We start from the raw sequence: 27,305 nt of genomic DNA on the forward strand, positions 1-27,305 counted from the left end.
CTTTAAAAGAGGTTTAAAATCAATATTTGAATTCTTTAACTTTAAAGTTAGTAGTAAACAATGGGAATCAATATGTTACTTGCAGGCTAAGAAGTCGTTAGTGAGAGTATGCCGATTCTTAAGTATTAAGCAATAATATGTGCTATTTGAAGACATCCTGCTGTCTACAATGATAATTTTTAACCGTCTGATGAAGTAGGAGCTTAAAAATATACCCCGCACAGAAAGATATTCTGAAAGAGAAAAAGATATAGAGCAGGAAACAAGAAGTCATGCAGTTAATGGAAGACATAAGATCAAATTTAGAAGATAGAAAGTAAAGCTTAAAAAAGTACAAAGAGCTATTAATATCTCAAATGAATAATCATGCACTAAAAATTAACTTAATTTTTTTAGAAGCATTCAAAACGGTTTTGAGACAATAGTTAGGTCTATGGAGATAAACAGATTATCTCCAAATTTTACCATATGGGGAATACACAGGCATCTTTATTAGTAGAGTTTGTATTGCCAGATTGGAACACAGCAAAAGGCCAAGCTGGAGAAATATTACTAGTGTATGTCATTTCTGAACGTCTGAGTTATTGGAACTGCTGCCTTCAGTGAACAACTGATTCTGCTGTTCTGCTCGCTGTTTCTGCTTCCACAGCTAAGTATCCCCTCTCAATGTTTTCAAAGGCAAAGGGCCCAGTCAGGAGCCTATTTATTCCCAGGTTCAGTATTCCTGAGACACCTCTGGATCAGATACATGTAGCTGTTCTCAGAGCACTGTCCTGTGCTTCTGTCCCTTGCCCCATAACAGGCCTTTCGACCATAAGAAGATAAATTTCTCTCTTCATTTTGAAATCTGCCTCTTCTTCCAAACTAACATTAGCAAGAGAGTTCCAACCCCATAGTGATGAATACATTTATTTAGTTACAGTGATGCCTCGCAAGATGAAATTAATTCATTCCGCAAGTCATTTTGTATTGCGAAAATTTCATCTTGCGGTTTTCCAATTTAAACAAATCAAAGAAAAAAAAATGCAAAAAAAAAAATTCGCCTTGCAAAGCATGGCCATAGAAAAATTCGTCTCGCGAGTCAACAAAACGCTTTCGTCTTGCAATTTTTTTTGTTGCGCAAGGCATTCATCTTGCGAGATATATTCCTCCTTATCATCATATATAAAAAGTCACCTTATGCAAATTCAATTAAAATGGCAACTAAAATTAATCCCAAAGAATACAATTCACAAAATAGAAGCAGCTATGTGTTGACACAATCATTACAATGCAGTCCTATACAGGTGTACTTGAGTTCCATGGCTGGAATGTGTCTTTGAAATGGGATACCTCTTGTTTGTCTGGTTGGAGGATGGACAGATGTGTGGCTGTACAGACCTCCGAGTTTTGAATGGCTATAACTCACTGTAAATCATATTACTTATTGCACCTAGCAGAGATTTATTCAGCCTGCAATCCCCATCTTTGCAGGAAGGCTCATTGTAAAGTGGAGAGTATCTGCTTTGTTTGCAGAAGTTCCCATGTTCAATCCCTGGCTTCTCCAAGTAGAGGTGGGAATACCTGAAATCTTGGAGAGCAACCGTCAGTCAACCAGGGTTGGCTCAAGATATTTTGGCATCTGAGGTGAACCACAAAATGACACCCGCCTCTCTCTGCCAGGGAAGAAGAGGGGAGTGAAGATCTACATCAGGAACAAGGGAGGAATAAATATCCAAATCAGGAACAACGGTAGGAGGATATGCTATCAAGGCAGCGTGAGAGTGGGTGCTGCCAAGCTGCCAAGGTGTGTGCTGTAGTTGCTGCTGGCATCGCAGCTGCGACAGTGGTCAGTGTGTTCCTTGGAGGCTGGATCTGCTGTCCCTGTAGATCCTGGCACCTGAGGCGGTCACCTCACCTTGCCTCATGGGTGGGCTGTTCCTGGTGTATATTGAGCTAGATGGACCCAGTGGTCTGACTCAGTATAAGGCAGCTCCCTGTGTAACCTACAAGCTGACCTTCTGGCTACTCCCATTCAATCTAACTTTTTGTAATTTTTTCTTAAATCCTCATCCTCCACGACCCCGCTTCCCTGTATAACATCTTGCCTGATGAAGTGTTCTGTAGTACTGAAAAGTTTGCAACTCTTTGTGACATTTCTGGCTGCCCCTAGCAAATGTATTGGCCAACTTTAGATTTTGTATGCAGAACTGCAGCCTTATGTAGAAGCCATACCTTCAAAGCACATTGCCCCCTCAAACAATTCTGGGCACTGTCGTTCGTTAAAGGTTGCTAGGAATTGTAACTCTCTGAGGAGTAAGCTACAATGCCTACAATTCTTTGAAGGGGGAAAGGTGCTTAAAAATATAATGTGTATGCAGCTACAACCTTCCTGAAGACGGCACTGGAAAGATAATGATGTTTCTGGTCATAGCAAGTCAGCCAATTCCAAGTCCTGATGGAGAGGAAATAAATTCTGGGTGCAAATAATAGTGGTTTTCTTCCATTCACAGGGTTTATAATTCCATATTTTGGTCTTTCTGATTTGTACATACAGTATTTATTCAATCTATCTTTATTAAATTATCCCCAGACACTAGCTATCAAAGAAGACCACAGTTGACACTTTGTCCCAAAAATAGTGTATATTCTGAAGTTTAATTGAGTTCAGTAGGACAGCCTCCAGTAAGTTTTTAGTATTGCAGCTTTAGTAATGCAGGACTAGAACAACTATATACTAAGCTGTAATGATCTGAGTAGACAAATTGCTGCATTGTTTAAGGATGTATTACACAGTGAAACTACCTTCCAGTGTTTACTTTGTAAGATACTATCAAATTTAGAATTCTGCCCTCTAATTGCTGGTTTTGTTGACTTGTTAATTAACATAGTAGCAAGTGACAGTTAATATTTTGAATGCTATTTTTGAGGCAGCTTTTATAGTCACTGTGATCTATATAGACGACTAGGAGCTGAAAATTACATGCATTTTGCCAGTTTGGTGTTTTGAAACGTAGGGCGGGTTTGTGGCTGCCAATATAGACTATGTTTGAAAATGTTTTTTTAGTCCTACAATACTCCTTTTCCTTTCCACAGTAGGCACAATCTAGCCAAAGTAACCATTGAAAAGCATTTACTGAGGTCAGGAACAGCCGACTATCCAACTAAAAGGTCACACTGTAGTGACCAAGCCTTAAAGTGACATTTTAGTTAGCCCTAATAAAGATATTATCTGATGTAACCTTTACATTTCTTTTCCTAGTGGACCAACAAAGCAACCTGCATTTTTTGTGTGTGTGTCATTTCAGTAAGAAAGTAAAGCAGGTGCTTAACTTTCTGCCATTAGAACTAATGGGCTTAACTTTTATTTGAGTTTACTGAATTGTTTTTTTAAGAAAACCACATTCATTTTAAATAGAGTTCTCACAAAGCTATAATTGAGTTTAGGAATTATTTGGATTTTTCCTTTTTCCTTTTAATTATCTTAATTACCTCCCTTACTATTATTAACTATTAACAATATAAAACACTATATAGAAAAGAAACAAAATCACACTTGCAGTAAAAAAGGCAATAGTGTTAATAGTGGCTCGATCAATTTTATTTTTAATAGTCAATCATGAAAGGAACATTTTGAGAGCAAAGTAAAATGTTTCCATTTCCATTTTATATTTGGCAGCAACATTATTAGGGTGGGAATCACCAGAGGGCACTGTTTCTTTTTCTGAACAGCTGTAAAAGGTACCTGTGGGCAGGCAGAAGTGAGGGAATTGCTTCATTAGTAGTTTTGTGATATATGTATACTATGCAGGACTGTCTGACTATCAAGTACAGTACACTGACTATCTGGAAACTGGGGTATCTTCTGAAAGATGCCATTCGTGGCCAGTGTATAAGCCACATTTAATAACTAGCATGAACAATGGGGGGGGGGGAGAGAAATGTGATGCATAGTTACAAATCAACATGATTCTGTATGTCATTTCAGTCATAACTGGTATCTGAGAAAATGCTCATGTAAGTATTTAGTGCACCTGGAATTAGGTAAGGTTCATTAATTTTTCAGAGAACATCAGACTGTACTTCGTCACAGAGCACATTCTCAGAAATTCAGTGCCACAATTTGTAGTGGTTGCCATTCACATTTCCATTTTAAAAGGCAGATTAGACAAATTTATGGAGGCTAAGGCCATGACTTGCTACAAGTTAGGTAATTATATCCTACATCCAGGTTCAGAGGCTGTGTGTTGACCTAGATCTGATCCAGCAGGGCTGTTATGTTCTTCTTGCTGTCAATTGCTTTGTCTTCTGCATACTGACTGGGGTTTCCTTCAACTTTAATTATTTTTGCTCATTTTTATTAAACAGTTTTACCATGTACTTTCCTGTCCCTCCAGATAATACCTGTTCAGCAGATGGGTCACCTTGGAGTCAAATGTATACCTCAGATTTCTGTTCTGGATAGTCAATAGAAACTTACAGGTGGGTGTATTAAATTATCGTCTAAGAAAGAATTGTCATATTGAAACATAAACTCGTTATCAACAATTAGCTGTAGTAAAAATCACAAAACACAGAATGCCAACATTAAGAACGGGGGCTGCCAGAAGCGCAAGATTTCTTGAGCAACTGACAGCTTCAGAGAGGTTGGGTTTTTGTGGGCACAGATATATTTTATTTTTTGGGAGGTAAATATTCCCAGTGGCATCATTCCCTATGTGTATTCAGAAATGGTTGAGTCCCAAGAGGCCTCTAGCATGTGATTTTTCTAAATCAAGTTTTCACAGCTCAGTAGGCACAAGTCATCATTCTAAATAAACTGAATGTGGAGCCAACTTATTTCTAGTTAAACCCTGAAGGATTTGATCATGAAAGTCTGTGTTTTATGGATATGTACTTCAAACATCAAGTGGATATTATAAGGATCAATGAGTAACTTGGTGGTTCTAAAGGAACATCAAGAAATTTATAAAACGTAGGATTTGTGATAGGAATCTGTAGTTTATTTATTCCTTTTACTTGTCATCCATCAAGCCCTGGGGCCAAGGGCAAACAATGTTATTGCACAATGATACAAAGGTCTCTTTATATCATTGTACAATAAGGTTTTTTTCTACATTGATCTTTCAAACAAATTCATATAGGCTGCAATCCTGTCCATAATTTCATGGGAATAAGTCCCATTGAACTTCTGAGTATACATGCTTAGAGTTGCACCATCAGCCAAACAGGATTGACCATTCATTGAAGAAAGAGCCTCTGTCTTGGATCCTAAGAAGTGTGAACAGAAAGAAGTTTTCAGAAGGAAAGCTCTTCCAGCCATGCATCCTATGGAGAGGATGCCTAGCCAGAGAGTTGGGAACATTCAAACAGTAAAAATCTCTATAGTGAAGATTAAAGACAAGCAAAAACAATTTGCTTAATTTGAACATGATCAAAGTTATACCAGTGGGGAATGCTTAAGCATGCGCTTAAATTCCCCCATTAAAATCAATAGGATTTTTTATTTTTAACATTGACTCGATCATTCCAGTTCATTTTTAGCCCACCTTTCCCAAAATAAAATAAATACATGTAATAAAAATCAAATATACAAAAACCATGTCTTAGAACAAAATTGTGCTGTTTCAAGTGGATGTATTTTTTATTAAAGTAAATTAAACCAATCATTTGCTGTATTAACTTTGGCAGCTAGAATACCAGCCAAATGTGTTATTCCAGAAAATATTTAGAAAAGCTTAGATTTTGATGGATCTCTACTACAGAACAGTAGTTCTACAAATATGGGGCAATCACCAAGAGCATACCATTGGTACAGAATCATACAAGCAATAAGAAATGACAGTTGATCTTAATGTTTACAGTAGTACCAAGACACAAGCGGCTTTTCAATGCCAAAGGTAAGATACTGAATTGTATCCAGAAGGCAACAGGGAACTAGAAGAGGCAGCCGAACACCTACCTGGACCAATGAATTGGGAAGCTGTGGCCCTCTAGATGTTACAGTGGTGCCTCTGGTTATGAACTTAATCCGTTCCGGAGGTCCATTCGTAACCGGAAACCACTCGTAACATGAGGCACACTTTTGCTAATGGCGCCTGCTGCTGTGCCGCTGGAGCACGACTTCCGCTCACATCCTGGGGCAAAGTTCGCAACAAGGGGCATCTACTTCTGGGTTAGCAGAGAATGTGACCCGAAGCATTTGTAAGGGTGACAGTACACGAGGTACCCTTGTACTGGGCTACAGCTTCCAAGAGGCTGCAAACCTACAGGCAGATACAGTGGTATCTCTGGTTACGAACTTAATTTGTTCCGGAGGTCTGTTCTGAACCTGAAGCTGTTCTTAACCCGAGGTACCACTTTAGCTAATGGGGCCTCCTGCTGCCGCCATGCCGCTGACACATGATTTCTGTTCTCATCCTGAGGTAAAGTTCTTAACCTGAGGTACTACTTCCGGGTTAGCGGAGTCTGTAACCCGAAGTGTTTGTAACCCGAGGTACCACTGTACTGATGATCATTTTTAGCACATAATTTGCCACACAGTTGCACCCAAGAGTTGCTTGGTCATCTATGCAGGCTGCAAATATATTGAATATTGTTGCTCTTCTCAGTTTGGTGGGCCAATCTATGTGTGTGGTGAAGGTGATAATTTCAGAAGCTGTGGAATGGAATGGAAGTAAACCTTGGTCAAGAAGACTCTGGCTCATGGTTTAATTAAGCATGCCTGAACGTCTGCTTTAAAGGCAGAAATGTCTGTATCTGCCTGGACCCTGCTGGATCATGAGAAATGGAAAGCTTGGCAATGCTTTAGACAAGCTGAGATCAGAAAGAAGATATAAGGTGTGCTACTCCCCACAGCCAGCAGCACTAGGCTGGCAAGGCTTTAGTCAAGCTGATATCATGCCCCAGGATGAAGACTTGTTGGCAGTTTTGAATGGCCTTCATGAGGTTCCTTGTACCCCAGTAAGGTTCAGGAATATGTTAGTCCAACCAAACAATTAAATAAAAACAAGACACTTGTTCTACAGGAGTTTGCTCCTGATGTCATTTACTAATACAGAGCTGAATTTTAGTAAGAAAAGGTGGGGTGAAAGAGTGAATCAGAAAACAGAAAAGTGAGGAGGAGCAGAGGGATCAAAAATAGATTACCTCAGTGCTGGAGCTCACATGGCTTGATTTTATTTTTGTTTTCTAATACATTTTTGCTTGTTGAGGTCTTTGGAGCCCAGCTTGCCTTTTTGCCTTCTCTCGGAGAGAAGGAATTTCTTGTTTTGAGCATATCCTTCCTCCAGCTTTAGAAGCTACTTTAGCAATTTATTCTGAGCTAGTCTTTTGGGTTCTAGACGTCTGGTGCATGCATGGTTTTGACTAAATACAGTTTTTATATCATTTTGTTTCTTCCAAAAATCCTTTTAATTTTGGTTTATTCCCTTGTGAAGCTCAGACTTTACTATTCCAATTTGAAACATTTCCCACTATTTTTACATGAACTTCTTTCCCATTAGTACCATTCTGGATCCTATACACTGGATTCATGTTCTGCAGCTTCTCCTCAGAGCCTACAGAAGGCAGTTTCATTGATTCCTGCTTGGACTGTTAGCTATAAAGCACTTGTTAGCTATAAGACAATTTTGGATTAGATTGCTATATGGCCAAAAATAAATAAAAAGTAAGCTTTTAACTAGTTTGGATTGCTGGAAGTTTTAGGAGGATGCAAGTTAGGGCTTAGAAAAATATGTGTATTTATCAGTAGCTCTTAGGTTAATTGGTTTGTATATGGTCTGTATGGGATATCTTTGGGTGAAGAAAAGGCTAAGGAGTAAACCCTACACAGATCTGGAGTCCCTAATATGGTTGGACGAAGCCTTGCACGCCCCCTTCCAGCAACTCCTGCACTCAAGCTAGTGCCAAATGTTTTGCTGTGCTTTCCTTTGGACCACATCAGTGAGGGCGAGAGGGAGGTCTTATCCCAGACTTCCTTAACCTCAGCCCTCCAGATTTTTTTGGCATACAACTCCCATGATCAGTAGCTAGCAGGACCAGTGGTCAGGGATGATGGGAATTGTAGTCTCAAAACATCTGGAGGGCCAAGGTTGAGGAAGTCTGTCTTATCCCAAAGACCTTCCATAAATCTAGTTACAGGTAGGTAGCCGTGTTGGTCTGAGTCGAAGCAAAATAAAAAAATTCCTTCAGTAGCACCTTAAAGACCAACTAAGTTTATATTTTGGTATGAGCTTTCGTGTGCATGCACACTTCTTCAGATACCATCGTATCTGAAGAATACGATCGTACCATCGTATCTTCAGATACCATCGTATCTGAAGAAGTGTGCATGCACACGAAAGCTCATACCAAAATATAAACTTAGTTGGTCTTTAAGGTGCTACTGAAGGAATTTTTTTATTTTACCTTCCATAAACACTGCCAAGGCTTGCATCCCAGGGAAGTCACTTTGGTGCTGCTAACACAGCAGTTTGACTTCACCCCCAGAGGCTCACTCCATTATCTCTTGAGACAGATGGATGCCAACAAAATATTGTCCTCATTTCAGCATGAGCTAAATCTAAAACCTCCCCTGAAATGATGTGGGGGTTCTCTTTTTGCTTTATCTTCTGAGCCTTCAACACTGAACTTCATTACTGGAATCGTAGCATCATTCTACTTAACAACTGTGGGATTAGGAGAGGCAATGTGGTGTAGTGGTTAGAATGTCAGACTAGGATTTGGAAGACCAGGGTTCAAATCCCTACTTGGCCATGAAGCTCGTTGTGTACCCTTGAGCCGGACACTGCCTCTCAGCCTAACCTACCTCACAGGGTTGTTGCAGGGATGAAATGACACGGCACCATGTACAGTAACTTTAGCTCCTTGGAGAAAAAGGTGGGGTGTAAATGCAAAGTACCGTATTTTTCTGTCTATAAGACATCCCCATGCCATGTATAAGACACACCCTATTTTTGAGGACTCTGATTTAAGAAAATGGGACGAAATACTATCCATGTATAAGACGAGCCCAGATTTTGAACATTATTTTAGAGTAAAAAAACATAGTCTTATACACAGAAAAGTACGGTAAATAAACTGTGAATGGGAGAGTTCTGATGCAGAACACTTCCCTGAGTCACTGGGACAGGAGTCAGAGGGACAAACTCTCTGTCATTAGCAGTGGGTCTGACACCTCCTCAGCTTTTGCTTAAACATCAGGGGCAGTATCTTGGCTAGCCAGTAAACTACTATCCTTTGTTTGCAATTCTTCAAACTTTCCTGCTGTCAAAATTATTAAATTATGAAAAATCATAATCTAGTAGTGTATCATCAATGTTATCCTCCCCAAAACGAAAAAGTCTTTCTTTCTGAAAACCTCTTCATCTAATCCAGTGGTTCCTAACAGGTGGTCCGCGGACCCCCAGGGGTCCGTGAGCTATGCCAGAGGGGTCCGCAAGATGCTAAAAAATATATTAAATATATTTCGTATAACAGATTTTTTGTTTTGGCCGCTTCCTGCATGAGCAGAGTCTAGCGCTAAACTAGAATTAGATAGAGGCAGTAGTTCTGCTGTATGCCGTTAGGTGGCGCTTTACAAACAGTACTGTTTTGCAAAGAGGCAGCGCGCGCATTCTACTAACGCTCACCTCCCCAAGATGCTTTGCGCGCGTTGGCTTCATTTGTGCGCTACTGCGCAGGTACCCTGTCTTCTCCATTCCCCTCTCTCCCTCCTCCCTGGCGCGCGCTGCCTCTTTGCAAAACAGTAGTGTTTGTAAACAAAGCGTTGTTTTTCGCGGAAGCTACAGTTCGCGTAGTTAAAAATGGACCATTGGTTAAAAAGTGGTTCATCTCATTAAGAACTGAAAATTAAAACTAACTGTATACTGATGGAGTACTCTGTTGTAACTGTAAAAAAACGTATAAATATAAAAAGACTCTTAATTGGCTCTCACTTTTTAATTTTAGGATTAGGAATTAATGGGGGTCCTTGTCACAATAGCGGCTCGATGAGGGGTCCTCGAGAAAATTTTGTTGGGAACCCCTTATCTAATCTAATACAGTCATAATCTTCCATTTCCATCTAAGTGTAAAGCAAATTCTGAGGCAGAAGAATAAAGGATAGTTAGGGGGATTGGAAGGGAATTCAAAGCATATCATTCAAGTTCAGTCTTCAACTATTCAGTGTAAAACTTCTAGTAGGAACTCAGGTTTTACAATAACACTTCATTATAATGAGTGGGGTAGCAAGAAAGAAAGGCAGGACTTGCATAGCAAGGATCCTGGGTAACATAAAAAGCAGTCACAGGAAAGTGGCAGTGCCTACAAAACACTCACTCATCCACACTTTGGTTTCTTTCCAATTACTGCCCCCAGGTCACCGGAGTAGAATTAAAGAACCCATTTTCTGATATAACTGACTTGAAAATAAAATCTGACCCCGCATGTGCTTGTAGGATGGGATTTGTGCCAAAAAATAAATGGAAGTGGGTCAATATTTGTGTACCCTAATGGGGTGCTTATGGTACCCTTTGATTCCCCCCCCCCCAGCTTCAGATAACTAAATTAACGTGATGCCATCTTTACGGAAATCGGTACTACCTCTCTATGTACTAATATCACATCTGGGGTCGTTACTCATTAACGGAGTAGTTTATGGGAGTAAAGTTTACTACTAAACTTTAACATGTTTCCTCAAGCAGAGATTTGAAGTTAATTGATGACTTCTCCCGCTGCCTCTCTCAGCGGATGCGAAGGCGTCTCAGTTCTTAAGGTGCCACAAACTTTCCCCAACGTTATTACCGTATTATAATCCGCATCCCCATCTAGCCAGGAGGTGCTTTGGGGGGAGGGGGGGAAGGCAGACGAAGGTGAATCCGGAGAGGGGACTGTTTAGCATGAAGTGCAGCTTGGGGGTGGGGAGAGCGCCTCTCCCCCCGCCCCGCACATGGCTCTTCCCCTGCTAAGTTTGGGCTTTTACCTGCAGCTTCCGCTCCCTTCGGAGACTCCTCACGTACAGCAGGGAGAGCGAGCGAGCGAGCCAGCGAGCAGGGGCTTCCATCAGCACTAAACCAGGAAGTGGGGAAGGAAGCACCGCTGGAGGGAGCCTGGCCTGAGGGAGTTGCTCGGTCGCAAGGACAGGCGCGCCCGTGTTCCCCTGGAGCTTCTCCCACCCCTTCCCCAATGGCTTCTCCCGGGGACCCTCCTCTGCCTGAAGGTAAAGGGCGCCTGCTTTGGTATCTGCCTGCTGCGTCTGGTGGGAAAGGCGAGGGGCTCGGCGTCTTTTGTGGCCGGGAGCCTGTAGGCTCTGCCGCCGAGGGGGAGGGAGAAGTGGCGCTGGGCTGGGCAGGGGAAGGGAGGCGGGATCCTGGAGTGGCCGCTGGGGCGGGCCGGAGGGCGGACTCGCTGGGTGGACACTGATCCTCCTCCCCTCGCCCCGCTGCGAAGCCACTCCGCTTGCAGCTCAGAGGCGAGAGGCGGAGGCAGCCATAGCTCGAGCCTTTCTCCGCCTCTGGGCTCATCTTGGTCTTATTCATGCCGCAGATCACCGACAGGCGCGATACTGGGTCTTGGTAGCCCCACCAAACTGAAGGTCCGACTCCCAAAAACCCATTGCAGAAAATCATTGCATGCACAGTGCGGTTTGGAGTGTGTGTGTGTGTGTGTGTGTGTGTGTGTGTGTGTGTGTGTGTGTGTGTGTGTCCAAGGCTTTCCTTCCTCCTGTACTTTTCGTGCACCGGGAGCGATTGTTAAAAAGCCTTTTCTGTAGCACCTCACCCTCAAAGGACTTGATGAATCATTCACTCATGCACGAACTAAATTAAGCCCTGCAGCATCCCTCTGAAGTGCACAAAATTGTTGCAAAAAGTTGCCTTATCCTGTAACTTTTGAGAATTGCTCCCTATATCCTTCAGCAAGAACAAATTTCTACCTGTCCCGAGCATAATTTAGTTTAATAAATGCTTTTCAAGTTAAATGAGAAAGAAAATACAGTTGTACAGGTCACACACTTGAGGCACAATGACCAACACACACACACACACACACACTTTTTTTAAAACGGGGAACTTTATTTTGAGCATATGCTGTTGGACAACATAAGGCCTAAAAGAGGTGTGTCCAGTATTTGCCAAAATCTCTTCAGAAGGTGCCAGAGGCATGCTCTGGGGTGGGAATTCTACAATTTAAGGGCTACTGCAGACCCCCCCCCCAAAAAAAACACCCATTAAGGGCAGTGCAGCTACCAAAAGGGATCTGATCCAAACACCCAAGAGGGTTTGTAGGGAAGGGCAGTCTCTCAGATAATCTGGGGCCTAACTTGTTTAGGGCACCTTTCATTACCGGTAATTCTGTAAACAAACTGGCAACCAACACAGCTGTTTTAGAACAGGGCAGAGGCGTCTTTGCCATAGGGCATAGTGGCGCATTGCGCCAAGGCGCCTGCCTCTGGGGGGGCGCTGGTGGGGCGCAACCAGCCACTAAGCCCTATGCTGGTCCCGCCGCCGTGCTGCGCCTCCTTCTCCTTTTCCCTGTGCTTTGTGTGCACTGGTGGCGAAGCCTCTCCGGAGGCTGCGCTCTCCCCTTCCTGGCCCTGTGGCTCTCCGCGCGGCGATGGCTCAGCTGAGGCGGAGCATTGAGGCCTCCTGGCGAGGGGGAGATGGCGAGCACGTGGTGGCAGTGGAGGACGAGGCACCATGGTCAGGGCCTGGCGGGAAGGCGCCCTGCGCTCCCCAGGAGGCTTCGGTGCTGCTCTTCCCCGGCCAAGGCAGCCACTGAGGAAAGTGTGGGCGAGGCGGCAGGCATGCGTGTGGGAGGGTGGGGGGACCCCCAGGGGGTAGGGCGCGAGACAAGCTTAAGACGCTACTGGAGCAGGGTTTATACGAATTTGAATGGAAACGACAGCCAATAATCTGACTGCTGTGTTTTGAACTAGCTGAAGTTTTGGAGTCATTCTCAAGGGCAGCCCCACATAGATTGCATTGCAGTAATCCAGTCTAGACGTTAACAGAGCGTGGAGTACTGTGGCCTAGTTATCTGTGTCCAGAAGAGGCCAGAAGCTGGGCAACCAAGCAGAGCAGGAAATAGGGCCTGAGTACTCCTCCAAGCTACTAAAGCCACACTCAAGCCACAAAACCTGCTTCTTCCAGGAGTGCAACCCCACCATTCAGAACAGCCTACCTCCCAACCTCCTGGGTGCTTCTTCCCCTGTTTGAGAACCTCATCCGAAAGTATCAGAGTAATTCTTGCTCCGCTGCTTGTTTTGATACCACTGAGCTGGAGCCATATTTAAGCTTAGTAGTGCACTAGGAAATTAGAGGTGAACTGAGGACTGGAAAAGTATCCAGTACTTCTAGCTTTCAGTGATACTTATCTATTCTTGCTTATCTTTTTCAGGCTGGCTTTCAGAACTTTATAGATTAGTTTGATAGGATGATGAGCATGGAATTTATTTGATTCAAGCTCTCAATCCCTTCAACTTCAGAACGGTTACATAGTACAAAGGGATGTTGCTAATGAACAGAAACTAAATCACAACATACAGCAAAAATCCACTTCTACAGATTCTGGTGTTCCAGATAGACATCTCAAACCTCGGGGGACTTTATTTGAAGTTCATATGCACAGGATTGGGCTGTTTGCCAAAGTAATACCCTACTTCCCTTGGCACTTAGGCCTGGTCTTGGATCCAATTTAAATAGCAAACAAGGCACACAGTACAGTCCTCACAGGAAAGTACAGTACTGTACATATAATCTTTTGTCATAATAACAATCCTTTGAGGCAGGCTGAGAGAAAGTGACGGGCCCAAGAAATCTGATGACCAGGAACTGAGAGGGGGAGACTTTCTTTCCAACCACCCCTCCTTACTCTTTTTTCTGCCCCTCCCTTTGAGCTACAACTTTTCTGATAGTGGCAAGTGGGATTGGTGCTCCTCATGCTTGCAGGTATTTTGCTGTATTCACATGTTGTCACTAAAATTGCAGCCCATATTCCCCCCTCCCATTTAATCCAGATTTACCCTTTCTGGGGGAAATATGATGTTTTGTTGTTGTTTTTTAAAAACCATTGCCAATGACCTATTTGTTTGAAAATTCATCCTGTTGTCTGGAACTACCCTAGACAGAATGTGGCCTGTTCCCTTCTGGCTGTGCCCTGGCCCTATTCCTGGCATAGCAGTGGCTTGTTCACACTCTTTGTTTAACTAGAACATAAGACTGCTTAGCTGATAAATACAAATGACAACACAAAAAAATACATAGATGATTCAAAATGATACAAGAAATATCATAAACTAAGTTTGGCAGTTCAGATGTCACAGGAAACTGTGGTTTAAAAAAACAGGAGAAGAGAACATGTCATCTTTCTCATCTGACAAACATGGTAGACATGGTTTATCACAGGGTCCCCAAACTAAGGCCTGGGGGCCGGATGCGGCCCAATCGCCTTCTAAATCCAGCCCGCGGAATCAGCATGTTTTTACATGAGTAGAATGTGTCCTTTTACTTAAAATGCATCTCTGGGTTATTTGTGGGGCATAGGAATTCGTTCATATTTTTTTTTCAAAATATAGTCCGCCCCCCCCACAAGGTCTGAGGGACAGTGGACCGAAAAAGTTTGCTGACCCTTGGTTTATCAGAATACGTTTATTCCATCTAAAATGCACTTGTGTTACTCTTGGTGAAAACTGCTTGTGGCAGATGATAATTTTTCATTAAAGTTATAGAAAAATGTAAGTGCATATGATTTTATGATGATTTATTCTGCTAGAATAACAATTTTAAAACCAGAATGTGAAACATTCCTTTGTGTTACAAACTAACACTTGCCTAGATATACAATGGAGGCAATTAAAGTAGACTGGAGATGTTGAGAAACACAAATTAAAACTTTCCATTATTTGTTTCCAGCAGATCAGGCAATGAAAGAGCCAGTAGAAGATACAGACCCTAGCACTTTATCCTCAGAAGAAGTATGTAATTTCCTGAATGTATTGTAATGAAATGTAACCGTTAATTCAATTATTGTAAATGTTGGTTACCATTTTATAGTTTTTAATGCTGTCAGAACAGGTTCATAAATCCCTGGTATTGCAGGACATTTGGTGAAATGTTTCTGTACCAACTATGCACTGGATGAATTCAGAATAGAACCAGACATTCTAAAAATATAGGGAGCTGCCACCAAAACTAACCACCACACATAAGCCCAGTTCACATATTATGGCTTACTGGGACCATGGGAATGTTGTTGGATCTGGAAGTTTGAAGTTGCTGCTCATGCCCACTTTTAGCACAGTGAAGCATGGCAGCTAAGCCAAGGTGTGTAATCTGGACCTGATACTGTGCTTAAGGTCTCTCCTCTTAAACCTTGAACCATAACTGAGGTCTGATCTACGGTTACCGGTCATGGTTAAGGAGGATAGACCTGAACCTTATTCCTGGGTTTGGGGAACCTGCACATTCACATGGTTCTCAGAAGCCATAGTTTGGCTTACTGTGGCATGTGACCCAGGCCACTGAGATCCTCCCTTCTCTCACCACAATGCATAATTCAGCTAATTCTATTACCTGCCTATGTATGATGTGAAATGGGACAGGGAGGGAAACACCTAGAATAATTAAGCCAAGTTATGGGGCAAGTTGCATCACGAGTATCAAAAGGAGAGAGGGATGCTGTTTTCAGTGGCAGCTCCATGATATCTGTGATCCTGCAATTTCTATATCTGTTATTGGAGCTTTCAGACCACCACCATGAGGAAAAGAGTGGTAGGTCAGTGGTAGAGGATCTGCCTTGCATTCAGAAGGTCCAAGCTAAGCCCCCTTTTGTCTAAAACCCTGGAGAGCCACTGTCAGTCAGTGTAGACAATACTGATCTGGATGGACCAATTGTCTGAAGCAGGGTAAGACCACTTCCTAGATTTTGAAGCCCACTAAAGGGTTTGACAAAGCTCTGTTTATTTCTTCCATGTTCCTTCCTGTCTGGAACTGCAGAAACAGGAGGATTGTGGAGTACCTAGCAAGCTGCCATACATGGCAGTTCACACCCTGTTCAGTTTGGTAGGCCTGAGATAGAGGAATGAAAAAGGACAGTTTTACAAGGCGACAATAGTTAAGTTTGTCAAAATATATCTGATGGTATATTTTGTCTCCCCATCTTTTGAACAGACAAACAAGTACCCTGTTCAAGATACAGCACTACCAAAAGGTAAGTGCAGAAAATTGTAGTAGCTATATATTTGCAATTATCTAAAACTTTCCTGAACTGTGTAAAATAAGTGTGATTGTCACTTGATGTGGAAAATGTAATAATAATATTAATTTATTTTTTATACCCTGCCCATCTGTCTCTATAGCCAATGTAGAAAAGTTTGTTTTTAAAACACTTAATTACTGTCTGAATACCAAGTGACCACACAGGTTATTCAGGTTATCCCTTCTCAATGCAGTCCTGCCCAAGATGCTACTTGGGAGCGGGACTCAGGGCAATCTATGCTGGAACTGAAATTGGCAGTCCCTCAATCTATGTGCGAAAGTGCCTTCACACAGAGGAATGGACTGTAGCTCAGTGGTGGAGTATCTGCTTTGAATGCAGAAAGTCCCAGCTTCAATCCCCAGCATCTCTAGGTAGAGCTGGGAACGTTTGAGAGGAGCTTAGCCAACACATCACTTTAGACTTTTTAATGGAAGCAGCAGAAGGAGCAGGCAGGTTGCCTTGGTTTAAAGCAGGGACCAGGGAATGACCTCTCTTCTAGTTTGCTGCACTTAGGAGAAAGGTGGCTTCCTTTCTTGCAGCACCTAACATATCTCTCTCCACCCCTTAGCCTTGCTATCTCTGCCCCATCCCCATCGCTAGCCTTGCTTTCCTCCCACTCTGTGCTCACTATTTCTTGCTCTCCCAGCCCTTAAGCTCTTTCTCCCCCTCTCGTAGCCTCACTTTCTTTCCCTTCTACCCTCTAATCACTCTGTTTTCCCCCAACTCCTCACCACTGCCAATGCACCACCTAAACTCTTGTGTGTTTGTGCAAAAAGTGTGTCTCTGTGTAAAGTGTGTTATGCCTATTATGATCTCTGGCTGCACCTTTCCCCCAGTCACCCTGCTGCTAGATGCCCTGCCCTGCCTTTTCTCCTGTTCTTCATTCCAGCAGCCCCAGCCTTCTTCTGTGCCACCAGAAGTTGTGAACATTTTTTTAAAAAAATAAAATGCATGCATGGCTCACTCCTGTTTGCCTTTTGCAACACACATGCATCCATTTTTTGCCCTCTCCTCATCACCAGCAGAAGGGAGCAGGATTATATTTTAAGGGTAATACACAGTTTAGGCTTAAGCATGTCTTAAGTACTCAGAGGTGAATCTCACTAAGCAGTAGAGAGTCTGGAACTGCGGTGGGAACAGCACCATTAACGGCTCGCAATACAGGCAAGTCCCAACCAGGCCTCCCACCACTCCGAAGAAGTATCTGAAGAAGTGTGCATGCACACGAAAGCTCATACCAAAATAAAAACTTAGTTGGTCTTTAAGGTGCTACTGAAGGAATTTTTTTATTTCCCACCACTCCAGACAGCCTGGGGCGTCAAGAGACCTCATTCAAGAATGTTTAATTTGATATCCAATAAAAGTTATCATTAATTAGAGGGTTGTTTGGAAATTTTGTTTTATGTGATTTTGTTTTAGAAAATCCATGTAAACTGTCTTGGAAGGGTTATGCCCTGAAATGTGGGTTTGACACATTCTAAATGCATGCCAAAAGAGCTTCATTACTTCCTAGTAAATGTGATTAGAATTGCAACATTGGTGTCACTTTTGCTGTAACATTAAACTACGTGTAACATTAGGTACATGAATTCAATGAAAATGCTTGGTTTTTTCTAGTGCAAATAGTAGGCATGGAGAGCAGGACTGTGGCCACAGGAGGACAAGCAGTGGTGCAGACCAGAAAAAAATGTCCCCACCAGCTCCTGTTTGAATTGAGAAGAAAGCTTCTGTTGGCAGTTAAACTGCCCACCTGCAGGGGCACAATCCTGCTCCCTGGCAGCTGAGATTTACATAGTTTAAAGTGCATGTTAGCTGGCCCATCAGATTAATTGCTGCAGAATGAGTGCTGTGCCTCAGCAACACCAGAGAACATTTTATTATTCCATCACAGTTGTGGCCCCTGCCTTCTGTTTCTGTTCCTCCTCTCATTGTGTCAAGGCCAGCATCTTAAAGTTGAGTAGACAAGACTGGAGTTGTCCATTTAATAGTACAAAGTCCAGTTCCCTGCCAAATCCTGTGTAAAGTTGGACAAAGTTGGATAGATAGAGCATTTTTTGCAAATCAAATGGGACCGGGTCTTTAAATGCAACTTTAAATGCAAAGGAGTAAGACAGATGTTTTGGGAGAGGTGTCTAGCATAAAAAATGGTGGCGACTCTTCACTCATTATGCACACGCACAGAGTGGGATGTTGCTGCTGTTTTTAATCCATGACTTCCATGTTGTGGGGAGCCAGTGGCTGATGTTGTGCCCCCTGGTATAAATTGCCTCTTTTGCAATATGTAGAGCTCTTGACAAGCCATTGCTGGTTTTGCTAGTATGTGTGGAACTGCACGGCTGGCTTCTTGCCCTAATATATAAATTGTCATCATAATCTAGCTGAATTTTAGCAAGCAAAGATGGTGAGAGCTGAATGTGACTAACACTTCAGAATTTGCCTTTTTAGATGATGAATACCAAACAGAAAAAGTGACGTTGGAAATAGCATCTGTTAACATTAGGAGCCTGACATCTGATTCGGGTCTCATACAACAGGTAAGCTGTTAAACTAGCATGTTTCGCTGATACATAAAGCTTAATTAACATTTTTTGTGTCCCAACAGCTTACTACTAGTTCAACAGAAGTCTTGTTTTAGTCTGGTGTTCAAAAGATAAAAAGGGGAAAGAGATGACACAAAGCCATGGAAAAGCCCTCAACCCCCAGGGAATCCCAGGTCAACACCCATCTAATATTTGAAGCATGGGCACCTTGGAGAGAGGGTCTCCAGTTAAGATCTTAACAGGTGGTCGGGATCATATGGCAGTAATCAGCTCTCAGAGAAACTCCCACACTGAGGCTCTGTAGCAGCGGTAGGGAACTCCTGGCACGTGTACCAAACATGGTTCTCCAGGCCTGCCCATTTGGCCCACGAGGCCATTTTCAGGAAGCCACCCCCATCTGCCCCACCCCTGACATACTCTGTCCCAGCTTCTGCCAGCCTAGCAGTCCAAAAACATACCAGTGCAAGTAGATAAATAAGTACCACTGTAATGGGAAGGTAAACGGCATTTCTGTGCACTCTGGTTTCTGTCACAGTGTCCCATTGCACCAGAAGCAGTTTAGTCATGCTGGCCATATGGCCCAGAAAGCTGTTTGTGGACAAACACTGGCTTCCTCGACCTGAAAAGTGAGATGAGCGCCGCACCCCATAGTCGCCTTTGACTGGACTTAACCGTCTAGGAGCCCTTTATATTTGCTTTACCTATATGATGTTAGGTATGGGTTGGGTAATGGTGGGTCTTCAAAGGAACAATAAGCGTAAAGTTTCCAGTTGTTCCTTTGATCAGATGAGGTGTGCTTCCACCAATTATTTAGTTAATGGGCAGATGGGAGCATGCCTTCAAACCCCACATTAGAAGAAGAAATGCATGAGGGAAAGGGAGTCTGAAAGCTCCTTTGTAAACATCATCACGAGAGGTAATAATAATAATAATAATAATAATAATAATAATAATAATAATAGTTTTCCCAGCCACTCTGGGCGGCTTCCAACAAAGATTAAAATATCACACATTAAAAACTTCCCTAAACAGGGTTGCCTTCAGATGTTTTCTAAATGTCAGGTGGTTATTTATCTCTTTGACATCTGATGGGAGGGCATTCCACAGGACGGGTGCCACTACTGAGAAGGCCCTCTGCCTGGTTCCCTGTAGCTTTGCTTCTCGCAGTGAGGGAACCGCCAGAAGGCCCTCAGCGCTGGACCTCAGTGTCGGGGCAGAGCTATGGGGTGGAGACACTCCTTCAGGTATACAGGACCGAGGCCATTTAGGGCTTTAAAGGTCAGTACCAACGGTTTGAATTGTGCTCGGAAACATACTGGGAGCCAATGTAGGTCCAAGTAGGATGTTTGCAAAGGGCTGTTTGAAAACCCCAGTTTGCTTTGAAGTCCCAACCATCAAGGCTTCGAAGGAAAGCATCACTAGATGTCACTATGAAACCTATATGCTGAGGTTTAGCTACTGGTGTGGTTAGGTGCTGGGTCACACCCTATTCTAGGCTCTGTTGTGGCAGTGTGGGTGAGGCGCTAATGAATGCATAACCTTACCCACTTCTCATTGAACCAGAGGCCATTTTTTGGTGTTAGGTTTGGGACTGGTGTGATGTGGTGCTCTCCGTGGGGGTGTGGTCGTGGTTTGGAGGATTTGATGCATGTGTGCTCCTCCTCTGTGCCCCACCCCCATGACTACATCCCGTTTTGGCTGTTTTGCTCCTGTACTTTCACCAGTAGAATGTTCTGTTAGCATATTTGGTGTGGTTTCACTGGTGTACTTTTTCTGCTAATGGTGTGCCTCAAGTTCTTCAATGCAGTAGTGCTTCCACCAAATACTATAGTCCCTCAGCTGACTGAACTTGAGTACAGGATTGTACCCTTAGGGAACAAAAGGTCTTCGTCAAAACAACACATCATATTAAACTGGCTTCTGACTTCAGTTGAAATGTGTGTGTGTGTGTGTGTGTGTGTGTGTGTGTGTGTGTGTGTGTGTTTTAAAGCAGTGAAACTGATTTCCCTTTACAAATGTTTCAGTGTATTTAGATTTGCAGAAGCTACATTTTGCCTTTAGGGTGTACTGGTTTTTCTCATCTTCCAACGCATGGAAGGCAAATTTGTAGTTCTGTCTGGTCTTGCAATTTATTAATAGGCAATAAAAATGATCTTGTTAAATGGCAATGTTTTAATAGCTGGTTACTACTCTTACAGTATAAACATATACTGACTAACATGCATCAAAATGGACACAACCGTATTTGAAGTTGTTTTAGAAGTAATTGCACGTGAATTAATCTTTTATTGAATTGGTGGAGTTTGTGGCATGCCTTGACAGGAACAGCTGAGCTCCTGCCTACCACTCTGCCATTGAACTGCAGCCTGCTTGTCTGGCTCATAAGACACAAAGCTAAACTACCACAAGGGGTTGTATATGTAAGGCAGCACACACTGCAGTGGGAGGATCTCATATTGTTGTCTTGTTGCACATTTTTGTTAAAAAGGGGGGCCCTTGGGTTTAGCGAGAATTATTAGATATTATTCAAAATTGGGTGTTTTAATATACAGTAAATCCAAACAAAGCAATCTTTTATCCTGCTTTTGCAGTTTGCTCTGAAATGCCAACCTGGCACACAGTACAATAATTTTATCGTGCTTTAGCTTTATTCTTCCTGTACAGTGTTCTTGTTGATATGATGCAAAGACTCTAGTAGGTCAATTCCATTTGAACACAAAGAGGTTAATTTGGGGTGCCCTAGTTTTCAGCAGGGTTGAACAGAATGAGCCAAGGATGAAAATGACTTTGGAAAACAGAGGGGTACATCCTATTATGCTCTGCTAGGTGTTGCCATCCCCTTTCACATTAGATTACCCATTTAGAGTTTCATCTTGGAGTTATTTGTCTGCTACAGGATTGATACCTGGTTGCCTTCCTTGGTCACAGTGGGAGATACTTGATATTTAGTGTCTAGCTCTTTCCAAAGGCATCTGACTGATGTTGGAAAATATACTGCTGGACTAGATGGAGCCCTGTTCTGATCCAGCAGGGTGGTCCTTATGTCCTTAGTAAAGAACTGATGGCTGTAGGGCATGCCTCAAGGCCTCTGGGATTATCAGACAATCCTCAGGACACAATCCTCTTAAACATTCCAAACAGCATTCTAGACTACAACTGGGAGCAGCAGCAAACTGTTGCAGGGTTGCCGTTCCCAGTTCCAGTAAGTCAGCCATGCCCTGCCTCCAGGATATTCTATTCCATTCTCCTACCCACAATGGTCAGTTAGCATTCTGTGACTATCGGGCATGCTGAGTTCCCATTGGGCTGTTTTGGGGTGGTGCGGCAGGGTCCCCTACTTAGGATTTTTCCTAAATGCTTTTTGTGCTTCCGCAAACACTGGGAGTTTCCCCAAGTCTGCTGACACCTCCTTCCTGTGCACAGGCAGTACCATTTTGGGTACGGAGCGTACTTAACCCAAGGTATGAGTGTAATTGGTTCCGGAAGTCCGTACTTAACCTGAAGCGTACTTAACCTGAAGCGAACTTTCCCATTGAAAGTAATGGAAAGTGGATAAACCCGCTCCAGATGGGTCCGCGGAGTACTTAAACTGAAAATACTCAAACCGAGGCGTACTTAAACCGAGGTATGACTGTACAATGAGCAGTAGCACTCATGCCTGAGCACTGGAAATAGAAAGACTGATATTGCAGTGCTGACTCTCCACTGCAGTTCTGGCTCTCTTAACACATGGCATTGTCTTTTCTCTTTGTCCATCCCCTTAAATCGATTGGCAATATTTCTCCCTACAAAGTTTCAATGCTGGTCATGTTTCCATCAGTTGCTGCTATCTCTGTTCTGGAGAAAGTCCACCAGGGTCTCAGCAACCAGAAGCAACACACACTATCGTATCCTGTCTTGTTTTTTTAAAATAGCTCTTAATAGCTCAGCCGGTATAGCATGGGACTCTTAATCATGGGTTTGAGTTCCATGTTGGGCAAAAGATTCCTGCATTGCAGGGACTTGGACTAGATGACCCTTGTGGTCCCTTCCAGCCCTACAGTTCTATGCCAAAACTTTAGGAGAGCTGGGAAAAAGCACAGTAATAGTACGGTCGTACTTTGGATCCCGAACGCCTTGCGAGTCGAATGTTTTGGCTCCCAAACGCTGCAAACCCGGAAGTGAGTGTTCCAGTTTGTGAACGTTCTTTGGAACCCCAATGTTCGACGCAGCTTCTGTGGCTTCCAATTGGCTGCAGGAGCTTCCAGCAGATATCAGCTGAGCAACATTTCCAAGGATTTCAGTGAGATCAGTGAGATTAGTTGAATGGTGTCTAGGGTTTATGCAAATCTGACAATATAAATAGAAGTTATTTAGTACTGAAAAAGAGAAACCCAGTGAGGGAGAAGCTCCTTGATTATGACTACAACTCTCTCATTAGCATGTAACATTTCACCAGAGAGAATGGTGCAGGGAACACCAACTTTCAACCAAGATAAAGATGTGTAGGATTCTGCCTGCCCCTTCTGCAGATTCTGATTATCCCCAGAAGACAGAATAGGCATTGTGTGCATAGTTACCATGGCCGTAGCACATATATTACCAATGTAGCTTATTTGGAATGGGTTTACTGATGCAGTTAAGCGTAGGTGGGCAAGGTGTCTGGTTACAGTGTCTTATATAACTACACAGTTTACCTGTATTTGCATGCACAACTTACAATCTGATCCAGAGTGTTTTGTGATACTCTTGGGTGAATGAAGCTATACAAAAGGCAAGTGTATTTTCCTGAAGATATCTACAGTAAAGGGAAAGCCCCTCATTGCTCTAATCTTTAAAATTTACAATAATCAGGGAAAGGGTGTGCTTCATCTGGGGTTATGCCCTTTTCGTAATAGTACAAGCAGCTGCTGCTGATCTGTTGCTGTCACCAGGGTCCTTCTTGGCCTAACCTTACTGCTGAAAAACGTTTGTCCAAAGCATTTAAAGCCTTGCATAAAATGGTCAATCTCACCTGCTCCTCGTTACCCCCCATAAAGCAATAGCTACTTACGTTTTTCTCTAGATTCAGGCCTCATAGGTTGATAAATTAAAGTTCCTTTCCCTGGAACAAGACTTTAAATCAACATTACTTTTATTTGCAGCCAGAAGAAGATGATGACAGCCAAAGTAGTACTGGTGAATCACCTACAGGTAATGCAGTGCCCCTAGCCAAATGAACTTAGTGCCTGGATTGAATTTAGAACCGCCAGCAAACAAAGGGAATTATCTTTATTACATTGATTGTAAAAAAACAACAACACACAACCCAAAACCAAACACTTTTATCTTACACAACTGTGCTCTATTATAGCATAGTTTCTTAGATCAGACTTTAACAAAATGTTCAGTGGTTGCTCAAGGTGTCTTTTGAAAGTGATCCTGTAAGGTGGAGACATGCAGACAATTAATATTAATATTGAACTTGTTTGTCCAAACAACTTGTATGGGGCCATGATGCCCCTGCTCCTGTTTTTATTTTGTTTTTTACTGGGGAAGTTCCAAGGTTAACCCATTCTGATACAACTTTTATTATCAGCATGTCCGGGTCACTTCATCAGGTATCATGGTAGCATAATCAGCTCTGTTGGTTTTAGGTAGTCAGAGCTCAGCAGTAGAGCACATGTGCTGCACACATGATGCCCCTGCCATCTCTAGTTAATAAGATCTCACAGACGTAGTCTGAGATTTTGGGAAGCCACTACCAGTGAGAATGGACAATGCCAATCTACCGTAGATGGGTTAACGATCTCAGTAGACGGCAGCTTTCTGTGTCGGTATGCTTTCTATGTTCTCTGTGTAGTGGATAAGAAAACCATAGATGTGCTCATTTATTTCAGAAACAGTTTGTGTAGGGTTGCCGTAGGTCTGGGAAACCACAGACATGTCCTCTTTTGGGGGGGCCAACATGCCCAGCTGGGCATATTTTTACATTTTAAAGGAAATGTCTGGGTTTTGGGGGCTCGGGGGGCTCAGGCTGCTCTGCACCCTGCAGACACTGCTAGCCTGAGCTGGGGAAAGAGGCGAGCAGGGCACCCTTTTTTGCTCTTCAAGATATGGCAACCCTAGTTTGTGAAGCATATTATTTTTCAGAATTGCAAGCATTGGCCCAATTCAGATGGGTTTGATAAGCCATGGCTTTATATCCAGAATGCAGCTCTATATCTTGAAGGGAATGCTTAAATTTCAGTTTCCTGGCTCTGGTGTCATGAAATTTTGACTTAAGAAACCAGTAAAGTTTTGTTGAATCCACACAGTGGATGGAAGAGGGGAAGGAGGGAGCACATAGGTAAATGGCTCATTCCTAGTTTGATAAACTACAATTGATTGATCAGTACAGCTGAATGAGGCCATTGAGTTTTACGTGCCACAAAGCTAAGGAATAACTCCAATATAATTGTAATTCTAGCTCTGAAGAAGTCGTGTACAGAAAATGGCACCTGCTGCTTATATTTGTCTCGCCAGCCAACCATCAGTGACCTGCTCAATGATGAGGACTTGCTGTACATGATGAGGATAAAGTTGGATCCCTCCCACCCCACAGTGAAAAACTGGAGAAACTTTGCAAGCAAATGGGGAATGACCTACGATGAATTGTGTTTCCTGGAACAGAAACAACAGAGCCCTACCTTGGAGTTTTTGCTACGGAATAGTGACAGAACTGTGGATCAGCTGATTGATCTCTGTAAATTATATCAAAGAGTTGATATTGAGAAAATGCTGCTGAAGTGGGTGGAAAAAGAATGGCCAAAGAGAGGGCATGGAACCTATCAGAACAACTACTAAATGAAAGAAAATGTCCAATCCACATTACTTCTATGGTGGAAAATTGAGAGAGTAACATAACTCTGTTCAGTTTGCTAAGTGTGCATGTGTAGCTTTCCTTTGTTAGTGAAAGGAACCACATTCATTTTTGCAACATAAAATGTTTACCGTATCTGTGTACCTAGCCTTTGCAACAACACGGGTGATCTTTAAATATGCATCAGTTCAATGCAGCAAAAGAAGAATGACAACCACAATACACTATTTGGGCTGACTGCACAGTTACTTCCTTCAAACAAACTGAACTATAATTAATTCCCATTTTCATGGAGAGAATAATAAAAGTGAAGAAGGATAAGGGTCTGGACCTCTTTAAAGGGCTCATACCTATACTGCTGGGGCCTGTTCCAGTTCACCATAGTTGCCTCAGCCATAGAGAGAAGAAAGCAGACCATACCAGACTGGAGTATCTTCATTTATTTAACCTAGCCTGCTAATTCCTGTGGGGATATATTTTTGTACTTCTAAAGATATATGTGAACTGTACAGAAGTAAGGCATGTGCTTCTGAAGAAAGCAGGCTAGGGGCACCCAAGGTTGGCTTCCTTGGGCACTGACAACCTCCAGCGCCCCTTCATCCTGCTGCTACCCATCTAGCAGCCCTGAGTGAGCTGGCAGTGAAAGGAGCAAGGAGAAAATGGACCAGCACTCTCTAATCACCTCACCCTCTCCTTAGGGTCTGGATTAGGCCCACAGGACAGGACAAATGAATGGGCAATGTCAACAGTAATAAGAAGGACATGGGACTACTTGAAGTGGGGTTCCTGAAGGCATCTAGCTGAGGGTCTCCCGAAACCTGGAGCTGACAGTGGGAGTATGTAGTCCTCTTTGCCCTTATGTTTGTGTCAATACAGATTCAGTTTTACTGCTACAATTCAAGGTCCTGGACTATGAGTGGGTGACACAGAAAATTGTGGCAGCTTCCCTTTGCTGTTGCTTCTGAAAGCTATGATCAGCAATTGCATTCCCTTGACTTAAGGTTGGTTTCTCTTCCCCGCCCCCCTTCTGTATTCTTGAGTATTAGATGTCATCCAGATATTTCAAGTTCTAACCTGCATAACGAAAATAAACACTGAACATTTTATGTTTGGAACAGCTTTGTATTTGGAATCATGTGCTGTTTAGATACTCTGCTTTAATAAATTAATTTTGGGCAAGTATTATAAACAACCTAGTCATTATATAAATTTGTGTTTAAATAAAGCAGCACCTTTAGGGTGTGCAATCCTGTATTGCAAGTAAAATAAATTGCATATTTAGTTCACAGAGAATTGTCAAGAGCCAGTAGCTCTAGCTTGTTTCAGATTATTCAAGTTCACTCTAGTGTCTCTGTAGTTTTAGATCTTTTAGCTTCTTTGAATTAAAGTGGTTAAATCTCAAATGTGGCAATATATTGAAATATTTTTGGAGTGATTCCATTAATTGGAATTGCTCATTCCCTGTGGTTAGTAGATTTGTTCCAACATGTTTTCAGAGACAGTTTGAAAACTAGTATTAGAGCAGGCTGTTACAAAGCATTTATCTCTACAATATTATCATAACAATTATGAGAGATCTATTAGTAAACCTTAGTAAACTATTGAAAGAAATAGTCTCAGAAATTAACTTCCAGATTAATTACAGTCACTTGAATATGCATTGGTTTATATCTTACATAGCATGACACAATGGTGGGCAAAGGGCCAATTCAGAGGTAAAAGTCAGACAC

General features: G+C 42.6%; 1 protein-coding gene and 1 long non-coding RNA gene across 4 annotated transcripts; one reads left to right on the forward strand and one right to left on the reverse strand.

Annotated features, from left to right (window-relative positions):
* Positions 1 to 4,960: 4,960 nt before the first annotated feature.
* Positions 4,961 to 10,581, reverse strand: LOC148686307 (uncharacterized). The gene is made up of 2 exons (XR_015949080.1): positions 8,389 to 10,581; positions 4,961 to 8,100 (listed from the first exon to the last, which is right to left on the reverse strand). It is a non-coding gene; the product is annotated as an uncharacterized LOC148686307 (long non-coding RNA).
* Positions 10,582 to 10,954: 373 nt separating this feature from the next.
* On the forward strand, positions 10,955 to 26,868 carry EDARADD (EDAR associated via death domain). Of its 3 annotated transcripts, none has more exons than XM_035108389.3 (6): positions 10,955 to 11,179; positions 14,874 to 14,932; positions 16,128 to 16,167; positions 18,661 to 18,749; positions 23,879 to 23,927; positions 25,183 to 26,868. In XM_035108389.3, the coding sequence occupies exons 1-6, from the start codon at positions 11,146 to 11,148 to the stop codon at positions 25,557 to 25,559; spliced, it is 648 nt and encodes a 215-aa protein (XP_034964280.1). In that variant the 5' UTR covers positions 10,955 to 11,145; the 3' UTR covers positions 25,560 to 26,868. The 3 variants fall into 3 exon arrangements, with proteins under 3 accessions (XP_034964280.1, XP_034964279.1, XP_088522581.1); XM_035108388.3 differs by having other exon boundaries at positions 11,048 to 11,179; positions 14,871 to 14,932; XM_088666455.1 differs by lacking the exon at positions 10,955 to 11,179 and adding an exon at positions 11,372 to 11,554.
* The last annotated feature ends 437 nt before the right edge of the window (positions 26,869 to 27,305 follow it).

Source organism: Zootoca vivipara, chromosome 3 (genome assembly GCF_965207765.1).
Source record: "Zootoca vivipara chromosome 3, rZooViv2.hap1.1, whole genome shotgun sequence".
NCBI classification, from domain to species: Eukaryota; Metazoa; Chordata; class Lepidosauria; order Squamata; family Lacertidae; genus Zootoca; species Zootoca vivipara.

Bases quoted from the DNA above. Each gene is read 5' to 3' on its own strand.
- EDARADD (XM_035108388.3), top strand. From the start codon at position 11,146: ATGGCTTCTCCCGGGGACCCTCCTCTGCCTGAAG. The intron at 11,180-14,870 runs GTAAAGGGCGCC...ATTTGTTTCCAG, and splicing joins GGACCCTCCTCTGCCTGAAG to CAGATCAGGCAATGAAAGAG. The intron at 14,933-16,127 runs GTATGTAATTTC...TCTTTTGAACAG, and splicing joins GCACTTTATCCTCAGAAGAA to ACAAACAAGTACCCTGTTCA.